We start from the raw sequence: 24,781 nt of genomic DNA, 5'->3' as shown, positions 1-24,781 counted from the left end.
TCTTTGAACACATTTTGTAAATTATAGGTTACATTCATATGAATAACACCATCTTTTACACCATTTGTTTACTTAGGGTGCAAATAATTCTGGAGTACTTTTATTTTTTTTCTAACTAATGATTTAGCATATTTTTATTCTGGAGCATATTTGTATAAGGACTTCATGTGCTAGCTAGCCAATTGTAAATAGTAGTGTCCATTGTAAGCTTTTGCCTCAATAGAACATAGACATAAAGCCATTAATGCCTAACTAAAGCTTGTGGATTAAGTGCATTTCTCTTTATCAAGCTGCCAGTCCATCTTTCCTTTCATCCACCCACCCACCCACCCAAAGTACTCATCCATTCATCCATCAACCCATCCGTTCGTCCATCTGCGAGCCCTCACCTGGACAAGAAGGTTAGGAGGGGGGATGTTTCCGGGGAGGGAGCTGAAGTTGACCCCTACTCCCCCGTCCTGGTGAGCTGCCAGCTTGGGGTCATCCTCTTCATCAAGAGAGATACGGGAGAGGGTCCCAGTGATGGTTGCCGGGTTACAGGTGTTCACCTCCTTAAATATGACTGGAAAGGGAGGAGAGAGGCAAGGGGAGGAGAGAAAGGGAGGCGATAGAGGAATGGAGGGAATGGGGAGAAGAAAGGACGTTGGCATAGAGAGAAGGATGAATGGATATAAAAACGAGAGTAATGCAAAGCAGATGAAATCAAGAGTGCATCACAAACAAGTTAGCCTCCTAAAAGTATGTAAAATAGAATTTAATGAATAGAAACTTGACAAAATGCAGTGGTATTAATAAAATATGCAGAGAACCCCTGGCATTTGGCTACTGGCAAGATGACAAAAAAGCCTCTTCAGACTCCATCTGGTCAAGTGGTGGAGAAGCCTAACACCCTCTCGATGAACTACAAACCACGCTCCACTACTTTAGAGTACAGGAACTAGTTCACACTGTATGAGTTCAAGCCCAGCTGAGGTGAGATTTGTCCCTGACAATGTGGCCGTAAGCCATTCTCCCAGAGCGGATGATCACAGCGTCAGTGTGACTATATTTGATTAGCTGTGGGAGAGTGTCCATTGGCTCCAAACCAAATGGACCTGGAGTCCCCTGCTGCCGAAGTCCATTCCATCACATGGTCGCTTTGGGAACTCATTATTCCTTCTCTGGTAACAGATTGGTTTCTATTGTGTGTGTGTGTGTGTGTCTGTGTGAGGAGACCAAACAGCAAGGTGCATTTGGTCTCCTAAGCTGAGACTGTACTGTATGTCTTCTATCAAAACCACATAGAAATTGAATATGAAATTAACCTTGACTTACACACAATGTTTTGGTTGTTGTAATTTTCATGCTTTTAGTTTCGTTTACAGACAAAGGACTGAATACACTTCTAAAACGCTAAGCTGACATACTAACATGCTGCAAACAGTCACAAACAAAGGCTGCATCTAAAATGACACCAAATTCCTGTACTAATGCACCTTCTTTTATCCCAGCCACATTGGGCTGTAGTGAAGTAAATTGTACATTAAATACCGGGGATATGGTGCCATTTTCGGTGGACAGCAGCCTCAGTCATTCTATTAGGCAGACACCCAAGGTCAGACTAATATGGTTCATTGAATATAGTCACAGGTGGATTATAGTCAGGTTGGATCTGGTCACTCAAAGGGACCATATATTCAATCCATTAAGTGAACATGTTTGATTGAATACGGTCCACATTCATACAATTATGAATCACATAATCATGCTGAGTAACATGCACACTGTAACACCACCAGGACAGAGTAGTCACTTCTGACCCACAATGAACTTGTGACCTGGAAGTACATTTGCATGAAGAAAAAAAAAAAAACAAGGAGGATCAACGCACTCTGACACTATATTTGTTAAATGTCAACATATACCTAAACCTTAGTTAAAAGTAGTGACCCAAAATGATCAAGCACTCGTGTGATCTTCACCCGGCACAACCAGAAGAGGACTGCCCACCCCCTCAGAGTCCAGCTCCTCTGAGTTTTTCATTTCCACTGGCATTGGCACTTCGCTACAATTGGTGAAGTAAAGGGCTAGGTAAATACTAGCCCTTTACTTTTTTAAATACTAGCCCTTTAATTTTATCGTTAAAATGCAGGATATCTTAAATAAAACAAAATGCAGGGAAAATATACCGTGTTGCGTTTTAGCCTTTCATCAGCAAGTAGAATGATCATTTGGATGTCATTCTATTGAACAGTGCTCGTTAACCCAAGAACACTGAAAATAAATACAAAAATCTAATTTCCTAGTAGTGCTTTTCATCCTTCTTTTTTTTTTTCACGACTTGCACGAATGTTGGAGTTGGGGTTAGTTAGATGTACATGTCAGGTTAGGACTGGGTCAGGAGTGACTTTCAGGGCTTGGAGGGTCAGGATGGTGTCAGACTTACATGGGTGTCCTCTCTCTGCAAGGGTGGAGGTGAAAGGAACCATGACTGTTAATTTACATCCACAGTGACACACAAACGCACGCACGCACACACACACACACATACACACACTCCCCTTTCCAGTGGAACATTGTGTCACTGAAACCACTCAAGGGAGGCATTACCCTGCCAAGCCAATAAGGTGCAGATCCTTCACATCGGAGAGATCTCATTGGATGAAATCAATGTGATTGACACGGCAAGGTTGTTTCCCCCCGTGATTGAATTCGGAGACTCCATCTCTCCCATCGCCACATTTACATTCAGCCTAGCCAAACCTCAGCTACAGCTTTGTTCTCCCACTGTGCACACTGACAGCATGTTAATATAAAAGGGAGCGAGATGGAATGAGAGGGAAAGACAGAGAGAGGAAGAAAGAGAGTGAGAGAAAAAACAGGGGACAGAGAGAGATAGGGAAGGTGAGGCGGAATGAGAGAGGAAGATGGGGAGAAATGCACAAAGTAATACAAGGGAAGAGATACAGAGAAGAAAGGGAGAAACTATACTGGGAGCGAGAGAGATGACAGGGAGAGAAGGTGAAAGAAACCCTACCTGTTTGACAGGCCAGGTCCACATCTTTTTCAAAGTCCGACTGAGAGCATGGGGAAGAAGAGAGACAGTTAGACAGCAGTGTGTGTGTGTGTGTGTGTGTGTAAAAGGACAGCATGGCACTGGGGTATCACTGGGCAACAGAACAACGCAAACCCTGACAAACGCCCTATAAGATTAAACATCACATTTGTGATGATCTGATATTTCAATATGAAAAGAAACAGATTCGTGTATGCTCCACGGCGATGCCAGGCAACCCTAGCAACCAGGGGAAGCAGCGCGAGCGACTGGAGATGAGAGGAGAGGTGGTTTTCAAAGGCGGAAATAACATCACGCCGACTACACTCCGACTCGGCGCGTGTGACGGCGCTCCGGCGCTAGGCTACACCTATCTGATGGAGCTCCAGATGAAAAAGAGACAATATATGAGGCCGACTCTGGAAGAAACGCCTCGTCATCAAGCACTGCCTACCAAATGCCAACCCGTACATAGAACCCTAGTTAAAAATAGTGTACTAGATAGGGAGCGGGTGTGGTGGGGGGGGGGCATTTGGGAGGCAGCTTCATTGTGGAGTACAGAAGAGAGAAGCCTTTGTACACAGCAGTGTTTCTATTATCAGATGGGATGCCAGTGGCAACATGAGTCTCGGCTCCCAGTATTGTCTATCTGTTCATCTGTATCAGGGAGAAGAGGGAGAACGATGGATGGAAGATGGATGGACTGCTGATCAAAGTCCTTATCATTTGCGTGCGCCTTTTTTGCTGTTGTGAAAACCTGTTCCGAAATGGTTTTGTTAACATTCAGAGACGTCCGTTGTGTGTTCGCTCTTCAGCACGTCGTTTGTGCACGTCACACAACCTTCCAGGTGACCACAAATCAAGAGCAAAGTGTTTGTGTGGCTCATATCGGCACACGTTGTACTGCATTTGTTTTTTACTCTCTTTGACGTTCTCATGCTTTTCCTGTCGCCGAATCTTCAGCACATGTTGATCAGTGCATCGTTTCAAGCATCTACCAGTTACACTCAAACGTAGTTCCATTATTGTACATTCTGCAATGGCCAGTACCAGCTCTCTATGTAGTTCCTTACCTTTCAACTGAACACCACCACTACCTCCTGCCCGCTGCTATCGTTGCCTTCAGCTGGGATTTTGTTACCGCATGAGACTTTCCCCTAAACTCGGGACAAACGACCCAAACAATACCAAACAAAGGGAGTGATTGGACTGAATAGGGGAAAGTTTCAGTGAGCCTATGCAAAATGGCCTGCATTCAAACCTCAAAACCAAAGTCCAATGTGAAACTGAACATAACGTCACATTGCCATTCAGACACAGGCCTCTCCACTCTCTCCTCTCCCCACAGGGCAGCACCGATCCGCCTAACTTCCTCTGCGGAACACACTCACAAAAGCCTTTGTTTGGATATTAAACTATTAGGCATTTTAGGCACGCCACCGAGAGACTGGGAGATGGAGAGGAAAAGGCAGAGAGCAGGGGAAAGAGAGAGGAGTTGTAGATACAGGGGAGACTGATGGAGGGAGAAGGGAAGTCACCTAGAAGAGACCTAGGAAAAGTGAATGAGGAAGTGGGAGCACGAGAAAGGAAGAGACAAAAAGGAGTGACAAAAAGAGAAAGACAACATTTGAAAGGGAGAAAATGATCACAGTCTTCCTAGAGGATCACACAGCCTCATAATGGCTCTCACCTAAACTTACAAAGTATTATATAAACTCAAATTTTATCTCTCTCTCCATTTCTTTAACATTTGAACAACTCTGTTCATGCCCTGACGCGCACACACACACACACACACACACACAGGCATACACAATGTAAATCAGGATAACTGCCAGCATCATTTCTAATGTCCAGATGTCATTGCGAAGGGCATTTACATTAGGTCTAGGTTCAGCCAACAGTGGAACCCTCTTAAGCATAAGACAACTCTGATTCACTTATGGCTGAATTATGATGAGAACAAATGCAAGAACAAAACAAAATTTGATCCCCAAATCTCCAATGAAAACACATCGATCTAGGCATAAAAACACCATCATAAACCATAGCCCATGAGGGACGCGTTGGCCTGGCCCACGTTCAGAATCAGAAAAATACCGGCTCTAATCTACTTGAAAGCACAGTGGTTCCCAAACCTCACCCCAATGGACTATATCACAAGATTAGTTGTCATGTTTTCAAAACTAATAGCATATTAAATAAATTGAGAGCAATTTCCTGGAGCACCAGTGGGTTATATACAGAGTTTAGGAACCAATGCTGTAAACCTAGCAGCTAATGCACTTTGGTGACACATGACTAATGTATTGCTACATCCAGTGACGACTACTCGATCTACTATGGTTGACAATGAACACAGAGCCAATTATTATGGTCAACATACTGATTTGTTGTTGGGACACTGGTCGTGGGCGTGGTTATATGCATGGTTGAGGGTGTGGTTATAGGCGTGGTTGAGGGTGTGGTTATAGGCGTGGTTGAGTGTGTGGTTATCGGCGCGGTTATGGGCACGGTTCAAGTGGTCATTGTGGGAAAGGCTGTGGTAAGAGCCTTGTTGGCAGCTGTGTTGACAGCCCTGGTGAGAGTGGCACAGTGGCGGGCATGATGAAGGTTGGTGGCAGTGTGTTGATGGGCAGAGAGAAGCGCCAGTCCCGGCATTGTAGCACGGAGAGCCACACTGCTGGCCGCAGTAAGACACCTTCTGACACTTCTGATGCAGGGAGGAAAAGACAATGAAGAAAAGATGTGAAAGGAGAAGAGGAGAGAGAAGGAAAGGAAAAATGAAAGGAGAGATGTGAAAGCAGGACAGATGAGAGAGGCAGTGGAAGAAAGGATAATAGTCAGATGTAGGAACACACCAAAATATAACATAAGAGAGATGGGAAGGCAGAAAACATGAGACAGCACAGGTCAAAATAAAGGAAAGAAAATGACAGAAAGGGAAGACAGTGAAGGAAATCAGAGAATAAATAGTGAGAGTGAATTGAGAAGGAAGAAAATAACAAAAATGGCCAAGCCAGTCCTAATCTCTGTCTTAACCCTAAACACAGAACTACATTCTTATATATTTGGTCGGTTACTTGATCAGAACAGAAAGTTCCACCCCTCTCACTTGGTAAAAAATTTACGAGCAGTTCTATGGGACAGTAAAATTCCCATCCAAAATTCACTAAATTCTAACGCCTATGAAACCCAGATTTGTCCAAACTTCCCGGAACTAACGCTTCTTGTTATCTCCTATTTTATAAGAGATCTATGGTATGATTTATGTTTACTGGGTGGTCTGAGGAAGATCAAGCCAGGCAAAATAGCCAGCCAATAATGACATAATAAACCAAATACAAGAATGGTTGATTTGTGGTTACCGAGGTCTTTGTCTAGTTGTAATTGAGGAAGCACTCAAGCGTTATACAGTATATACAGTGAAGATTTGTTCCTCTCAACATGTCGTCCTATTCTCTCACGTCAACTTTAGCAGTCAAGGCTCCCTTCAGACTGTGACAGCTGTAGTATGACAATGGGTTCAGCTCAAGTGTTCCTTGCCATTTGATCAACTTTAGCCTGTTTTAACAGACTAGGTTACATCTTTGGAGAAGGACTCCTGATATACCGTTAGATTTTATACTGCTGCTTTTGAAATCAATCCACTTCAAGTGGATTGAGACGGGCTCATTGTCGGACTGTGGACTGAACAAGTAAGTACATCTCGCCGTGTTGAATTAGCCTGACTGGGTTTTCATTAAACATATGCAATTGTTTCAAGATTATTTTTCCATAGAACATTTTGATATGGAGTTGTAGGACCTATGTGGCTTATATCTAAGGCTCTGAGAGGGAACTGGCAATAACCCGTGTGTTTCCCTGCTCCCCCCTGTTGATTGATGTAGAGTACATTTACAAAGGCCTTAGTGACGTCGGTCTCGTTAAGGCACACCACCGCCGCAAAAACATCCCAAATTACGCATTCTGTTAATGCATTTACCTTAATGGCTTATATCGCCTGGTTCATGAGATTCTCCTGAGCACAGGAAAAGAAAAAAGGTGTGGCCGGCACAAACACAAAGGGAATCAGACAACAAATAACGACCAAACTCAATCACGCCTGTGTGATGATTGACTCGTCTGGATTAACTTTTCACTCACAGAATAAAAATTAAACAAGGACAAACAGTTTGTCTTGACCATGTGGGCAAACCACAAATAGTAATAAGTCAGGATATGAGTAAATCTTAGGTTTACTATTAAAATATCAATCATAAAAACCAGAAAGATCTGAAGAAGAAATTCAGGGCCAGGACTTCGTAACAACTTGCCTTTTCATTTGGAAGGGCACAGACCCTTCCTCTGGGTCTATTCAAGAGATATTAAAGTAAAACGGCTGTTTGAATAATAACATCAAGGGGATGGAGTTAGCTTCTTAGCAACTAATGCGTTTTACAGAACATCATGACCTGTCCGACTTTGGGAGGCACTACATGTCTCCATGATTTACTACGCTATTAGCACAGTTTTGGACAAAGTAACCTTTTGTGTATCTTTATGTGAGATTCACTGTAAACGCCCTGTGAATGATAATAAGGAAACGTTTTGCATTTTAATCGAACATATGAACATGTAGGATTTCAGCGGTCATGTTCCACTCTGTTCAGCTAGGCAGAAAACAATAGTCTATTTCTAAGGGGCCAAGTAGAAATTGATAATCAAGGTCAGTAAGACCTTAGGCCCAATCCCAAATTGACAACTGTGGCATCCTCTAAGGACAGTTCAGGTTTAGTGATCCATTTGGGATGGGACTAAATACACTTATTAAAGGGCTGTATTGACGAAAAGGCCAAGGGTACTCTAGAATCAGCAGGATGTGGTTATGTAGCCTGGTTCCAAGAGTCGATGAAACAGCACAAACTAATCAGGGACCAGGCTAGGGGTGGTCCTGTGTATATTATGGGATGAGATGGAATGTTATTCACCATGATCTGCACCTGTCCATTCTTGCAGGAGTCCGGCGAGTTCTCGCTGTCGTCCTTGCACCCCCCCATGCGACAGCGCAGTGCGTCCTGCACCTGCAGGAGGAGCAAGGAGGCATGGGGATAAAAATGTGTTTAGCCGGACTAACAATATTACACAGTATGGAATACGTTTCTACATGCAGGTCTTTACACGGGGTAAAAAGTTTACCCAGACACGTTCCTGCTTAAACAGAAAAGGCTTCTACCACTCACACTCGGGCTAAGAATACAAGACAAATAATCTCATACAATTTGGCACAATGCATGATGTTCACACACTCAAATCCCATTCGGTCAGTCGAAGCACATGCTCCAATTAAGAGGAGCGGAAACACAAAAAAGCTATTCATACCAAACATATGGCCTTTGTTATCTCACAGCGCTGTATGAATGCCAACCGTGGCTTAGCCTTAATTTTCTGGGAAATTGAAGAAGTGTCTCTCCTCCAAAGGTGGTAATACTAAGAGAACACTTCAACACAGAGGGGCTTTTTGGATGGACTGTTTAAGATGTCCAACCAAAAGTGTGAATGAACAGGTCACTCATCTTTTTTAGTAAAAATATTCATCTTTGTCTTTCATTTCTTTACTTTTGTTACTGTTTCAGAATGTGTATTTATATATGAAGCAATTCTTTATGGTGCTCATACTCTTGTTTGATTAACTGGTCTAGTTGAAGGTACCGTATGTTTTTATATGATTGATTGAATTGATGATGAGTGAGACATCCACTGGGCCCCATTAGTATCTCACATAGTTTCCTACTCATTGCTCTGATAAAGGTTAACCCTTGCTGAAACGTGAGCCTCATAAACTTTTCAGATCCACACAGAAGCAGAATGCTTCCATTTTCTTCATTTTCCCAAGTCACAAGTGGACTTTCCTGGTATGCAGATTTTCGGATTTCTGAAAACACTGGTATTTAACCCATGTAAAAAACAAACGTTATCTTGCTTATATCAATGTTCTATGAATGTTCAATATGATAATCTATATTAAGTTTTAATATTAATGTTTAATTAGAGATAACGGCTTATTGCACTTTTATGACCTAGTACTTTTATGATTTAATGTTTGCTAACATTTAAAAGAACTGCATGTGTATTGCCAAAAAATACATCCATAGGAATGAACGGCAAGATATGGATTCATACACTATTTAAAGACATCCTAAGAAAAAGAATGCCAGAGAGAAGGGAAACAGAGCCAGAGCAAGCGAGACTGTGATACTGGGTACACAGGGTTGTTGAATCTAGCTAGACAGCCTGTCTACTTAGGGCTGTGGATGGAGGATGAAACTATTAAATCAATACAGCATATGAGAGGTAACTGACTCCAGAGACACTGAGATAAGATACTATTTGCTCTTCGCTGATACTTTCATTATGTGGGCTAAAGCCGGGATGTGGTTAGACACTACGCCATATATCCACATTAGCATTCTGATTACACAGCAATTGAGTGACAGAGCTACTGTATAAACATGCCTTATTCCATTGTGGACAACAACAATGTCAATTTATTATACAGTATATGAACATTCTATCAATTATGAATTACATATTTTATTTATTTAACCTTCAAATTGCCAGGCAAGTACCATTAAGAACACATTCTTATTTCCAATAATTACTTGATGGGAGGAAAAAGGCCTTGTGCAGGGAATAGGTATTCTGATTAAATACAATATAGCACACCGTGCTACAATTCCCAGTATGGTCCACGACACACTGTGATTACAATACCATGACACACTGTGACTACAATATAATGACACACTGTGACTAAAATACCATGACACACTGTGATTACAATACAATGCACTGTGACTACAATGCCATTGACACACTGTGACTACAGTAACATGACACAATGTGACTGCAATAACAGGACACTGTGACTTCATTACCATGACACACTGACCACAATACCATGACACACTGTGACTACAATATAATGACACACTGTGACTAAAATACCATGACACACTGTGATTACAATACAATGCACTGTGACTACAATGCCATTGACACACTGTGACTACAGTAACATGACACAATGTGACTGCAATAACAGGACACTGTGACTTCATTACCATGACACACTGACCACAATACCATGACACACTGTGACTATAATACTATGGCACACTATTTACAACAACATGACAAACTGTGACTACAATACCATGACACTGTGACTACAATGCCATAACACATTACCTACAATAACGTGAAAAACTGTGACTACAATACCATGACACACTATGCACAACAAACTGTGATTATGCCAAAAATGTGTTTATAACCAGGCCAAGTTAAACATGTTTTATGATTTTTTTTTATTCTTTTATTGTTTAATTATTGTACTGTAGTGTGTAGCTATTTTAAGTTCAGCTTGATCTGAATATTTGATATGATGGTAATGGTATCTACCTCAGTAAACCCTGCTAATCTGTAATCTGTGTCCTTCCACCCCTCCATGATACCCAGACAACTCCTGAGCATACAGATGACCTGACTTTTATCTGAGCAGATGAGTGGGACAACAAAATATGATCCTATGAGTAGAATCTGAGAACGGAATACTGAAGTGACCCGCAGTGCCAAAGAAAAGCCATCTTCAATCACAGCGGGAGTGTGAGTGTGTTTGTGTGTGTCTGTCAGAGAGAGAGAGAGAGAGAGACTGCATTCTGGATCAGAGCAGCGGCTGTGAATAGTGCATTCACTGGGTTTTTGCCTTCGTCTCCCCCTCTCTCTCCCTCCTTCTGTCACCCTTTCTCTCCCTCAGTCTCTCCCTCACTCTGTCTCGCTGTCCATTCTCTATGTTAACTCCCCTTCCCTGCTGGGTGTGTTGGTTCTCAGATGGCTCGGTAATTCTCATTTCAAAGTCAAATGGGTTTACTATGGATCTATACTGTACTTGCTCTTTCTCCCTCTCTCACCCTCACTCTCTCACTTTTTGTCTCTCTCCCTCACCCTCTCTGTCGCTCTCTCTTCTACCCTCCCTCAGCCATTTTCTTTCTCTCTCCTTTGGCTCGCCAACTCTGCTATAACCAGTATTGTCACACGTGTTCTTACCCTCCCTCCCTCATTTTCTCAATCCATCCTCCTCCTCCCTCTTTCTCTGGTAAATACAGTTTCTATAAATCTATCTATGTTCTCCCACCCTATCTCATTTCGTTAATATCATTTTCTATACATCTCTCCGAGTTGTCTCACTCACTCTTAAATAAATTATACACGCTTTCTTGCCCTCTCTCCCTCCCTTGACTCTATACACACATCATGTCATTATACAAGACCGTCCATAGATTTACGGGCCGAGCTGTTTCATGCCACACCTTTCTCATCCCTCTGTCTGTTTTCCTCTTGTGGTTCCGAGGCATTTGTTTGAAGCCTTTTTCCGAATGTTAGTCCTTAACCACTCAGAATGAATACCTACTTGAATCATTTATGGGCTTTTTTTGTATTTGTTTTCAGACTTTACCCATAGACAATTATCCACCCTTGGAGTCATTTCATGAGAATTCTTTGCTGTATCTCCCTTGGCAACTTTATTTTTAAGTCTCGTCCCCTCACCCACTCCACATTTGTCTCATCCCAAGTCCTCTCCTCAACATGTCTTTATTTTGTCTCTCATCCACTCTCCGATCCATCTCCACGTTTATTTATTGTCTTTCATCCCATCATCTCCTTCTCTACATGTCTTTATTCTATCATCCCCTGTCCAATCCTTCTCCACATTTCTTTATTCTCTCCCATTTCATCCTCTACATCTCTTTAATCTGTCCCTCATCCCCCGTACTCTCCATCTCCACACCTCTTAATTCCCCTCTCATCCCATGTCTTCCACAGTACATCTCTTTATTCTGTCTCTTTTCCCTATCCTCTCCTTCTTTATACCTATTTCCATTCGAGCACCATCAGTACTTTGCCCATTGCGCCGCACATATTAGGAATTAGGCTCAGTCCCTGGCAGAGATTTATATATTTACACAAATCATTCCTGGACTTAGATGACTCTAATCCAACACTTCTGTGATATTGATTTTAACATATATGGATCAGAACTTCTGGCACATTCTAATTTAAACTGCATGTGTAGTCAATCGCCTCTTTCGATAGTTTGTTAGTCTGCTTGTGTGCATAAACATGTGCAGGTATGTGCAGCCTGTGTGTGTGTGTGTGTGTGTGTGCGTGTGTTAGTGTGTTTTAATGTGTGTGCGTGGTAGATTGGTACTTGGTCTCCGTAGGGGGTCTGTGGTGAATGGGCATTCAGGGCATTAGTCTGAGGACTTATCGTCTTACTTCCTAGGGCGTCTTCCAAATCCCTCACGCAGCCTGGATCATCTGGACAATGCTGTATTATATTAATATAGGCTGGAGCAGTTGACATATTCACTGCGGTTATCCTTCCCAGATCCCGGCTCATCCTCTGTTTATATAGCCAGCTATGGTCCTAAATGCTTCAGTAACAGGGTCACTTTGAGAATTTCCCACCTGGAGCAGGTGCATTTTATATATGGGTTTGGAAATAAATTATTCAGGCAATTTTCTAAATTTGTATTTTTTCATGTTAGGCTTCACATTGGGCTTTACTCCATTTCAGTTCACTAAATTCACAGAGAACACCCATCCTCCCATGACCACACAGGGACCACACAGGGACCACACAGGGACCACACAGAGAGGCACCCGGAAGAGACCAACCTCTCGACGCATGGCACAATGGACCGTGATGATGACACAGCCCTGGACGGAGTCAAAAACAGCAAACAGCACCTGCGCAAAGGAAAAAGTGGCGAATGACTAAAGTTAACACGTGTGTGTGTGTGACAGAATGTATACACGATTATATATGTATGAAGGTGCCTGTAGGTTACGCACGGGTTCCTATTTCACCAATGACAACCTTCGCTGCTACGGCAGGCATGAAATGGCAGACCATTATTGTCCTCTATGCTAGACTGTTCTCACCTCTGATAAGGTTTGGCAGTTGGTATTTGTGTGTGTGTTATAACCGGGGTGTTTGTGAATGTGTGAAGACGGTGTGTACCTGGAATAATGTGGAGCGGCGGTCAGTGATGGCCAACACGGCAGACATCCACGTCAGAGCCAGCAGGGGGAGGACTACACAGGAACTCCACAGAGACGCCCTGAGAGACGGACGACAGAGAGGGGAGCGGGTGAGAACAGGAGAAGACAGGGGGAGAGGGGGGACCAGAGGGGTGAGATGGAGGGGAAAGGGGATGAGGGGAGGATAAAACGGGAGAGGAGGTGACAGGGCGAGAAAGAGAGAAGGACGGGGGAGAGGGATGGAGGGACAGTGAGGAAGAGAGGGAGATGAAAAGAGGAGCGGGTGTGTCGGCAAGGGTGGGAGAAAGAGGAGGAAAGGAGTGGAGGGGAAGAGGAGAGGGGAAAATGGAGGAGTGGAGGGGAAAATGGAGGAGAGGAGTGGAGGGGAAAATGGAGGAGAGGAGTGGAGGGGAGGTAAACTCAGCTTCTAGAATCTGGGACGACAATGCTATTATCGCACACACACAACCACAACCACACACACTTCAGGTGTGTGATGAGGCATATGAAAAGCCACTTTCCAGGGTGTGTGACTGATGCAGAACATGAACATGTGACAGACAGCTGACTGACAGCTGTCTAGAAGAGCACTGCTGGTGTGAACCCAGCCTAAGAGAAAGTGTGTGTGTGTGTGTGTGTGTGAGGTAGAGAAGGTGAGTGTGTGTTTGTGTGAGGTAGAGAAGGTGCGTGGGTGGTGTGTGTGTTGCGTCAGGCTGTGCCAGAGAGAGGGAGGCAGAGTGTTAAAATGAGACCGACTACAGTATAACACATGAGTGGGTGCACTCTGGGGTGTGGTCAGGGGTGTGGTCAGGGGTGTGCTTGTGTGTGTGGACTAACATGGCGCTGCTGGCTGTAGAGCTGGAGAGAGCTGTGCTTGAGATCACACCACACTTGGAGCATTTCAGGAGCAGTCTGCTACGGGAGGCCTCCACTGGTAGGCTTCAGGACACACACATTACGGGGGGGGGGGGGGGCAGTCATGAACAGAGAACATGGAGAGGGAGACACACAGTCGGGTAGAGGAACACACGCATGATGGGCACGGGCACACACACACACACACACACAAGCACACACACGAGCACACACACGAGCACACACACGAGCACACACACGAGCACACAGGCACACACATGCAACAAGTAATGAGAGCAATATGGCACATTCAGAAATTCACACCAGTGGGGTTGTAAAGGATGACAGCGTGTCCCAGAGGGACAGACATCAGAGACACAGAGACACAGAGAGAGAGGGAGGAACACAAAAAAAGAAAACAAAAGGAGAGAAAAGAAAGAAGAAAAAAAATTAACAAACCTCAAAAGTAGCAGCAATGGACAACAAGTCAGAATATGAAAGTGACAAAAGCGAGAGAGAGAGAGAGAGAGAGAGAGAGGAGGGTGAGGAATGTAGACGAGAGGGGAGAGAGATGAAGAGAGCAGATACAAAGGAGAGAGATGAACTGAGCAGAGAAAGAAAGAGAGAGAACGGCTGTGAGAGAACGGGAGAGAGAACGGGAGAGAGGGAGAAGAAGGAGATTATGTGAGAGGAAGGAAGAGAAAGGCCATGAGAGGGAGAAAGAAGGAGAAAGAAGAGTAGCAACCCTAACAGGCTAACAGTGGCTAACACTGATTAATAAGAATCAACACAGAGACAGATGGGAACTGCCAGAACCAACTGTCTCTCTCACAGTGTGCACGTGTGTGTGTGTGTTTTCTCTGCACTAACTATATAATGATTATGTATTAGTGTATATAAGACCAGCCAGCGAGTGCAGCAGGTTTAGTGTTAATCACCAGTCCAGCTGCTCATTACAACACAGGCCTCTGAGCTGAGGGAGACCAGCTATCTGGAGCCTACGTTTAACAATGAAAGGTTAAGGAATGCCATTGTAAAGAAAAGCTTCCGAAAATGGGACCAGCAGTTGAGAAAACAGGTTATGAAGTGGCTGTAGATAATAACAATAAAATGTTTTCTTACCTAACAGAATGCCAATAAATAACTTAAACCATGTTTCCGTGGAATAGTTAGCTGAAATTCTCCATGATTATGTTAATTTTTTACATCGACGGATAAGCCTGGTTTTGTGCTCACAACATTCACTCCCTTAAATAGTGGCCTAGAAAACTATGGGACATTATGAACCGGATGGTTTGAATCCTGAATGCTGATTGGCTGATAGCCGTGGTACATTAGACCATAATGTGGTATGACATCATCTCAAGTTCTGCTGCTTTAGTGATGGTAAAGGGTTTGTGATATATGGCCGATATACCACGGCTAAGCGCTGTATTAACACAGCTTAGTGTGTCATGCCTATGAACAGCTCGTAGCCATAGTATATTGGCTATATATCACACCACCTCAACCTTTAAATTAGAAACCAGGTGGTGCCAGTCCTGAATGCTGATTTGCTGAAAGCCATGGCGTGAGACCGCATACCACGGATGTGACATCACATATCTTTTTGCTGTTGTAATTGCATTGGAAAACGGGTTATAACGGCAATAAGACATCTGGCACTGTGCTGAAGGTTGCTTGATGCTGAAGTAAAGTACATGTGAAGCTACACTGACTCTCAGAATGCCTTTCTTTACATCTTAAACCGGACATAGTAATCCCTCCCTCTGTGTGTGTGTGTGTGTGTGTGTGTGTGCTCTTTATTGACTCAGAACAGTACCTCTTCTCTCATCAGAAACTAGTTACAAAGGCCACTGAGGTCAGACATTGAGACTTCACCACTAGACCATTAAAGGGAGACTTGCTCTTGCCTTCTGTGTTACTGTGTGTGTGTGTGTGTGTGAGTGTGTGTACTGCTCAGTGCAGAATGATGGGGCAGTGCGCAGCGTTGCTATGCTACATTACCCTCACAGCACATCTCATTGACTTAGAGCCATCCACATCCCAACAGCTTCATAAAGAAATGCATTAATACTAATGACAACGTGTCCTATTAGCAGGGGGATGTATTAACTGTGTGTCTCTGGGTGCGTGTGTGTGCCTGTGTATCTGTGAGGCCCATTGAAGCAGAATGATGTCCCACCCAAAGCAGTCAGTGTCTGCAGGATGTTGCAGTGATCTGGCAGGTGGATGGATGCTGTCTGCGGAGAATGGGGACATGTTTCTCTACTTCACGCGCGTGTGTGTATGTAGGCACGTGTTATTTGTTCTTTGACTGAGTGCTGTCATTTGTGTGTGTGCGTGTGAGTCCTCGGTGTGTATGTGTGTGTTTGTCTATTTCCTCAGTGTGTGTGTGTTTGTATGTTTCCTGACTGTGTGCATGTTAACTGCCTTAATCCCCACAGAGGCTCCGGGGAACAAAAGCCAATCCAGCCCCGAGAGAGAGAACTATACCATTAACCCTCACAGCGGCCGGCAACAACATTGATTTGAATTAGAACACATCACAGGACAATGGAGAGCACAGAGAAAAGAGAAATCAAATCAATTTACAAGGAAATGGAAGCATGGATTTGGCTGGGAGGACATTGGAATCTCCACTCATTGGATTAGTACCGATGACAAATCACTACTGATGGAATTACACACCAGGGAGCGGCAGAAACCACTCCACTATACTGGTCGTGTGTGCGTTTTTGTGTCAGTGCCTGCGTGTGTGTGTATCTGTGTCGGTATGTGCCTGTACAGTATTTCTATACCAGTCTGGGTAATATGGCTCAATATCATAAAGTAAGAAAGATATTTACACACTCTGGCACCAGCGCTTCCACACAGGTTCTTCTCATGACAAAAGCAGCGTGTTACACACCAAACTCTCTTGTAGATGTTCCCGAGCAGATTTATTGAGGGTCGAAAACGTTTTAAATCAAGATAATTGCCGAATGAAGGCCCATTCATTTTTTCCTCCCCTCCTCTCCCGTTGCAGCTTGTGCAGAGCCGTTTAGGGCGTTTCTGCGTGCGTTGATGTATAGCCTCCCATTAGATCCGCTGGTTCGTGTTGCATCGAGAGAACGTATATAGCCAGTTTCAGCAAAGTAGGTGGCAGCACGCACACCGATCATTTGCTTTGCGGACCGCAATAATACCACGGAATCAGAAGTAGGCGGCGTGAGACACATACCGGTCCCGTCTGCCAAACTGAGGCCTCCGCAGGTCTCGTACGAATAGATCCACGTGAAAGCCTGTGCAGGGATGGAGGCGGATGTTGGGAGCAGTCCAAAAAATAAAAGCGTTGCATCCAGAGAGTGAGTCAGCTGTCTATAGTGCGTGTCCACGTCAGGGCTTGAAGTGCCAGAGCACTCAACCGAGCAACAGGTCTGACACTCGGTACACTTTGACTACCGACACGACACAGAACGTCTGCCCTGGCAAATAGAAATATCTTTGACTGTATTCTCTCCCGTGTCAGCTACAAATAGCTATGTCATTATGTTTTGGTCAAACAGACAAAAACATTCGGTAGTTAAGTTCAGCATACAGACCACTCCGGTTAAATTGTAGAACATAAAATAAAAAAATAAAAAGCATTGATACCGGAGAATGTAGACAAATTACAATAATGTCCACAGCAAAAGGGAATGCATCAACCCCCAAGCATGCATTGACAGTTTGATTACACAGACTAAGTTAAGAAGACAACTGCTTGTTATCAATTCGCACTATATTGGCATATCTAATACCTGAAAAAGTTGACACACAAAAAATATATTTTGCATGAACTAAATCAAATCCAATACACATATAAATTACATTTCCTTAATTGTTATCAGAAGTATCATGGATCTTGTCACCCCAGAAACTACAGCAACAGGAGTAATGTACACAGACAGTTAGGCGTTTATGTCACCGATGCTAAATTCCATCGTGTTGGAGTCACTACAGTTCACGCTAAATTGAAACCTGTGGAAGTGTTTGTTCAGTGGAAAATAAAGCCTAGGTCTAGATCCAATGAGGCCATGAATGGTTTTGTTCGTGCTCTTAAACGCCTCTTCACATGCTAATGAACATATGTGAAGAAAAACACAACTGCTATCAATTTTCAGCAGCGAAAGTGTGAGTTTGTTTTTGTGCGCGTTCGGGTTTGTCGAAAGTGTTCAAGACAGAAGCCGCTAATTGACGTTGCTATAAGCAGCCCTGCAGCTACAGCAATGAGAGACGCGGGGCCTGTTCTCACATTCAGTCACAAACCATCCGCCCTTGAGCAACACTTCCATTAAAACTGCCACAGCAGGGTGGCCACAGGACCAAGAGAGCGGAGAAATTTAGCCAAGCATATCAACGGTTTCATTTGTCGCAGAAATTTCACCAAGCAAATTATTATAAATTAGAACACCAGAATGGTCGTTAACCTTCTTATGGTGGGGTGGAAGGTCAGCCATTCTGGAACTTTGCGGGATTATAAAACAACGCTCTGGTGATTTAATAGGATCTCTTTGTTATACACCTATATTTAATTGAGATTTCCATTCAAAAGGTCAGATTTCTATGGCTGGAAAAGTGAGACTGCATACAAAAAAAATGTAAAACACTTTTTCTTAAACCTAATGTGAAACAGTGGAGATTCCACTGCCGGGTAGATATAGAGCAGTGAATGTTGAATGTAGATTCTGAGTGGATGGTCCATGCATGGTTTGAGCTGGTGTGAGAGTCCAAGTTTTATAGTTCTAGGTTTAGTCAACCCCTACCTACCCAGCTCTTTGCTTTTTAGACTTGTCCGAGATGCCGTCTCGAGACATGAGCTTGTTGAAGACCACAATTCCAATCAGCATGTTCACCTGAAATAGACAGAAAGAGGGAGAGAGAATCAGAAATTCAGTGTCTCTCCAGATTGCAGAGTTTTGGTATAGGGATAGATTGACATGTATAATAAACTTTTGTAAAACATCTATGAATTACTTGAAAAGCAGTGTCTAGGGGCAATGGTCATAGCTGTTACATCTACATAGATTGGTGGTTTGCTAGGTTTTTGTGGATTGGACCAGGAGAGGATGGACGAACTGGACATTTTGACTCTAAAGGTACTGTGTTTGAAAAAATGGAGTGACAAACATTTATTTATTTTTGAAATCCCTTTTTAGGTTGCCTTTTGCAAACCCTTATCTTAACCATTCAGAATGAATATATATCCCTAACCTTATTTCCTAAATACCTTAACTCTAACTCTTCTCATCCTTTGCAAAGGCCATGTAAATCTTTTCGACATCTGCAGAGGCCATGCTAATCTTCTTATTCTTTGCATCGGCCATGTTAATCTTCTCATCCTTTGCATAGTACATGCTAACTTTCTCATCCGTTTCAGAAGCCATGCTAATATTTTCATCCTTTGCAGAGGCCAATGCTAATCTCCACCAATTCATTAGCAGATATTGTCATTCACTTCGCCCGTACATGTTTATCTACATCACACAAACGTGTCTACTGACACTTCACCCACAAGTGTTAGCTTTAGTGTCCCTGTCGATCCGCGTGCTGGACGTATGGAGTCAGTCTCAACCCAGTCTTTTCTGTCCAATAGGGTATATAATGAAGTGTAGTCAGGTCCAGTGGTGTGAAGGCGAATGGCAAGCCACTGGATTGACAAACTATGTAGTGGTCTCTGCCTGGCAGCCTCCCCACTCCCTGGTGGGATACCCTCTCTCCAATGCTATTAAGGGGGCTGAGTCACTCGCTTACTCATGCACTCCCATGGCGTCCCTAAAAGGCTGCATCACATCAATCCCTGTCAGGCTTTTCGCCGTGCTCAATGTGAGTGAGTTGAGTCAGTGACAAGATTTTTCTGTCTGGTCTAAAGTGGGTGGAGTTTTTCCCCATGCCTGGTTGGCCCTGTCCGGCGATATCTTAGGATAGAGACACATTGACCCCCCTCCGTCTCGGTTTCCAGTATCTATGTTGCAAATATGTTTGATATCAATACATTGTTCACAAGGTTTTTGAATGGTTACTGCTAGTATGCGGTGATGGGGTCATATCCTCAAAGGCCTGAAATGTTTGAAAGATATCTCCTCCACAGAGATGGTCACATTTAGATTGAATCTGATTATCTATTTATATCTATTTTAGGGAGAAAACACACCACTCTTTGTCCTGGATTCAGATACAGCCAATAAGTCCTAAGACAAGGTCTTCGACAACCACCTTACAATTGTAATCACATCGACTTCTAGGCCCAAAAAAAATATCCCAGATGCTTTTGTAGGTCAAATATGGCAAGAACAAAACTATATGTTGTGAATTATTGGCTCTAGCAGTGTGTTTATAAATAATGCTGAAGAAAGATATAGGTCACCTCCTTAGGAAATTAATTATTGTCAATGTAATTACTATGGTTCCATTCCCATCGCAATACCAAGTTCAAATGTCAAAGGACAACCCCCCCCACCCCCCCCCCCACCCCCCCACAAGCTATTCAAAGTCAAGCCATGAGTGGAGAACATTCTAAGTTATAGAATCAGCTTCTGTGAGCCAATTATCCAGACACATGTGATGAACTTTTTTTCAACATGCTGGTAAGAATGAGAAAGTGTTGGACCATGTCCAACCATGTGGATGATCTCAATTGGCTTATATGGATCTAATTACCTGATATAATTATCTGCTAAGCCGGTTGGCCCCTAGCATGGGCCCTAGGTTGGCCAGAGAAAAACTAGAAAATACCCATTTAAAAAAACAGTGGCTATAAAAATGTATGACCCGTTATTTCCTTAATTTACTATTTCTACTAAGCTTACACGTGGAATAGTTTTAAGACGGTCAAACTAGGTATCATATTGCAATTTGATTTGGAGATTTAGGATATGTGTAGGTTCCGTTTTTTGTGTGAAATATGCCTTTACTTCTGTTGGTGAACGGAAACACATTGAAAAGCACCTTGTGGGTTTACATGGCTGAACAGATAGTAAAACCCGAAAAGGAACCAGGCAGACCTAGTTCAGCCAGCCCGCAATTAAAAGTGATAAATGTTGCCCTCACTGGATTCAAACCCAGGTCTCCCACATGAGCGGCTGGGTCATTAACCACTACATCACGGTGCTATACGTGTGCCCAGAGTTGATATAGCATCTCGACATTAGACAATTTTGTTACGCATTAACATCACGCCAAGTTTTAATATTTCGCTAGACACCATTAAGCATTGTGTTAAACTGAGTAAAGTTTCTTATTAAGTTTACATCCACCACAAACAGCATCTATGAAATGTATGGCTTTTGCCACTGGCCGTTTTAACAGCTTATTAGCCAGTAATAGGCTTACTAGTGTAGTCAGTCAGTCACTCACTCACTCATTCAGTAAGAGACATTCGCTATTCTTGACTGGCTCCGCTTACGCGGTCCGGCAAAAAATATGATTGGTTTGTTTGGAAGTGTATTTCCCTAAATGTAGGAGATACATATAAGAAATACACTTGTGTGTTTTTGAAACTTGTGTATTTTTGAAATCTGCGTATTTTCGAATTACATTTTACCACTTAGCTTACCTTTAGATGGACTCTAATACTTGTGTGCATTATAGCAAAACAGTTACTGGGATATCGGTACCAGAGTAAATCATAGATCCAAAACATCATGACACTTTTTAGAATAAATTAACATCACATATGATACTAACACATTTTTAGACTTTTCTAAAATGGCATAAATTCAATATTTTTTATAAATACTACAAATCTTACCCAATTAAAATAACGGCAGGGGTACTCAACTCTTACCCAGTATGGTCGGAAGCCTGCTGCTTGTCTGCATTACTTCATCATTAATTGCACTCAGCTGGTGTCCCGGGTCTAAGTCCATGTTTAGAAGGTTGCAATGCTGACTTAGAGTAACCTCCATCATACTGGGAAGGTTGTTACAAGTCGTCAGGCAGTCAGTTCAAGGTCCGAACGAAGCTGCGTTCAGGGGAGGCCGGACATATCAGTCTCTGTCATCAATTCTAAGAAGTGGTGCTACTTCTGAACTGCCACTAAGTTCACAAGAACAACTATCTGGGAGGTGGGGTAAAAAGGACGCTTGGCCACACAGAATTTGTAAAGGTCGTTTTTGTCATCCAACCCTGACCAAATACTCAAATTCCCAAGCCACATACAATCCCATACGTTAACATATGAGATTGTTTTTTCATCTCTACCATCAACACATAGATATAAGACAACCTAATGACAGCACAAATCAATGTGACACTGTCAGATCTTATTGGATTGCTCCCGACCCCCCACCCCCAGTGCCCTGACCCTGCCCCCTTTACCACAGAAGGTATTAACTAAGCCTCCTCACAGCTGTTACATCCATGACCCACTGAGATTGTCCATGCCAGTGACATGTCTCCCTTAATCCTGATCCCATTTCCTCTTTCACCCTCCTTTAACGTGCTTCTCCTTTACTCTCCTTCACCATCCCTCTGCTCCCCTCCCCACATCATCAATTTCCCTCCCTCGCCCATTCTTTCACTCCCACTCACTCCCTCTTTTCTTCACTCATTCTCTTTTTCTCTCTCTCACCTGACCCTAACCCTGCCCCACCCAATTAGGCTACAATCCCTACTGTCTCGGTACGTTTTGGACTACGCTTACAGTTAGCCAGAGAAAAGAAATGTCCACTGTAACATTGTACAAATACTCAGAAACAGTGGCGTCGCTAGGATCACAATACATTCAGGGCTTAGCCAACCCCCCCCACCCGGAACAGAAATTACAGTGTTTTTAATGTACATGCGGAAAATCTCAATGTACATGCTAGCGGCCTACATGTCTACACTGTCATAATGCGCGATCGGACTTATAGATTAATAGATCAGGGGCTATTTATTTTTTATTTTTTGTGGGGGTCAATTTGGCTATAGCCCCGGACGCCCAGGCCTAACGACGCCGCTGCTCAGAAAAGCAATCAATACTCATGGACATCAGCCTATTTGATGCCTGTATGTCTCCCTACTCCAATAGATCTATTGAATATATATATATATGCTTTGTTTACGCTGTCCCTTGTTTCACTTTAATGCAACATTTAATCATCATTCATGCCTTCCAGCGTATCCACTTGTACTGCACCAATCACATACTAATATTTAATCATAAATGCAATATTTTCTATTGGTAGTAAGGTGACTGAAGAAAGGTGACTGAAAGTGACCATTTGGATTGTTACCGAGTGGACTTCTAGGAAAATGAGTGGAAGGGAATATAACCTTTGTGACAAATAAATATACTGATAATCTGACTCCACATTGTTTGTAAATATACATGATCGTAAGTGACCATAATATGTAGGTAGTACCTAGTAAAGGTAGCTAACCCTTTACGTCACGAGGCTAGCATTTAAATGGCATGTATTCCTGGGCCTACCCAGACGGTTTAGACTCAGGGACTCAGGGATGACAAGTCTGGTCGCTTAGACTTAATTATATGTGTGTAATTACCAGCAGCACTACGAACAGAAGTGTGGATATAGGTTCCCAATGACTCCACTGAAATAACTAAAGCAAAAAAAAGTCATTTATTCCAATCAGGAAATAAAGCCACAATTCCAAACAGTTACATACCAGCTGTATTCAACGTCCTCACTAATCATATCCAAATCTACCTACAATACCATAACTGTCTAAAACACACTTTAGCTCAAATGCTATAGCACGGATGCCGTTAACAGTAGCACTACAACACAATGTGCTGGGAGGTCACTTTAACAAGAACAAACTCAAATAATAATAAAAGATGTTTGAGATATGACTATTTATCCTTAGAACAGGCATATCTAAAGCACTCCGTTAAATAATCCTAAAGATTGCTTTACCTTGGCAAACACAATGAACAGAAAGGAAAGGAATTGTCCCACTTAACCAATGGAAAATTACAGAATGGGTTGGGCGTTGCTGTCTGTTGTTGTCAGCCATGCAACACGGACAAATGTTCTACAATTCTTGTAAAGTATGATCCATAACCCGTACAGTAGCCTAAATAATTTCAGACAACTCATGCCTTTATAGGGAAAAGGGAAATCCAAACACTACAGATACATGTCCACAATATCATACATTTTGTTACATTACAATTACTCAAAGTTTCACACCTCTCCTGGTGAATTTAGGAGGGTCGGGGCTGATGGCCCACAACTGGTGTTCCAGATCTTTAGAGAAGCAAATGTGATGCAGGACACCTGGTTAACATCATAGGCGGGCTGTTGGAGACTTGTTCTGGTCAGACATCGAATACACATCAACTCTTCCACAACAGACATTTTTCATTACACTACACTTTAACCCTAAAAAGGGCAGGCCTTGTTCTTACTCATGAGGAGCTAATTTGAGTCAAACAATATCACAGCCTGAAGCATAAGCATTTTTTTATGCCTGCATGCTCTTGCTAGAATGTAATGCACGGAAGTGCATGAGACAGAACAAATGGGCCACGAACGTCAACCCAGTCTTAGAATGAAAATGCTTGATTTCTTTAGTGCCTATGCAGCATAAAAATGGTTAAATGAACTAATCAAATATTCTAAAACATTGCTATGTCTGGAATTGTTCAGTATACAGGTATAATCAAAATTCAATGCTAATAGTTTAAATGAGAGTGCCAATATTACAAAAGCTTCCCTTTTTATCCAGAGATTTTTGTGTATCGTTTGTAGAAAATAATTTATAGGAATTACCCATGCAACATTCTATGCAAATGTACATTCTAAAAATATACTTTATTGGCCTGAAAATCAATTC

General features: G+C 42.8%; 1 protein-coding gene across 13 annotated transcripts in view; it reads right to left on the bottom strand.

Annotated features, from left to right (window-relative positions):
- The window catches only part of adgrb2 (adhesion G protein-coupled receptor B2), a 282,713-nt gene that overhangs the window by 33,302 nt on the left and 224,630 nt on the right, over positions 1-24,781 (bottom strand). For 6 of the 13 annotated variants that reach the window (XM_034294722.1, XM_034294727.1, XM_034294730.1 and 3 more), the window contains 9 exons: positions 18,767-18,852; positions 13,958-14,059; positions 13,101-13,200; positions 12,755-12,826; positions 8,005-8,097; positions 5,421-5,747; positions 3,017-3,056; positions 2,426-2,440; positions 390-562 (listed from right to left, as the gene is read on the bottom strand). In XM_034294722.1, the coding sequence (XP_034150613.1) occupies positions 390-562; positions 2,426-2,440; positions 3,017-3,056; positions 5,421-5,747; positions 8,005-8,097; positions 12,755-12,826; positions 13,101-13,200; positions 13,958-14,059; positions 18,767-18,852 (1,008 nt within the window). The remainder of the gene's footprint in view (positions 1-389; positions 563-2,425; positions 2,441-3,016; positions 3,057-5,420; positions 5,748-8,004; positions 8,098-12,754; positions 12,827-13,100; positions 13,201-13,957; positions 14,060-18,766; positions 18,853-24,781) is intronic. The other 7 variants (XM_034294723.1, XM_029122664.2, XM_029122665.2 and 4 more) reach the window with 7 other exon arrangements.

The sequence above is a fragment of the Esox lucius genome, chromosome 10 (assembly GCF_011004845.1).
Source record: "Esox lucius isolate fEsoLuc1 chromosome 10, fEsoLuc1.pri, whole genome shotgun sequence".
NCBI classification, from domain to species: Eukaryota; Metazoa; Chordata; class Actinopteri; order Esociformes; family Esocidae; genus Esox; species Esox lucius.
The sequence above is the reverse complement of the archived record's forward strand: the minus strand, read 5'-3'. Positions and strand labels throughout refer to the sequence as shown.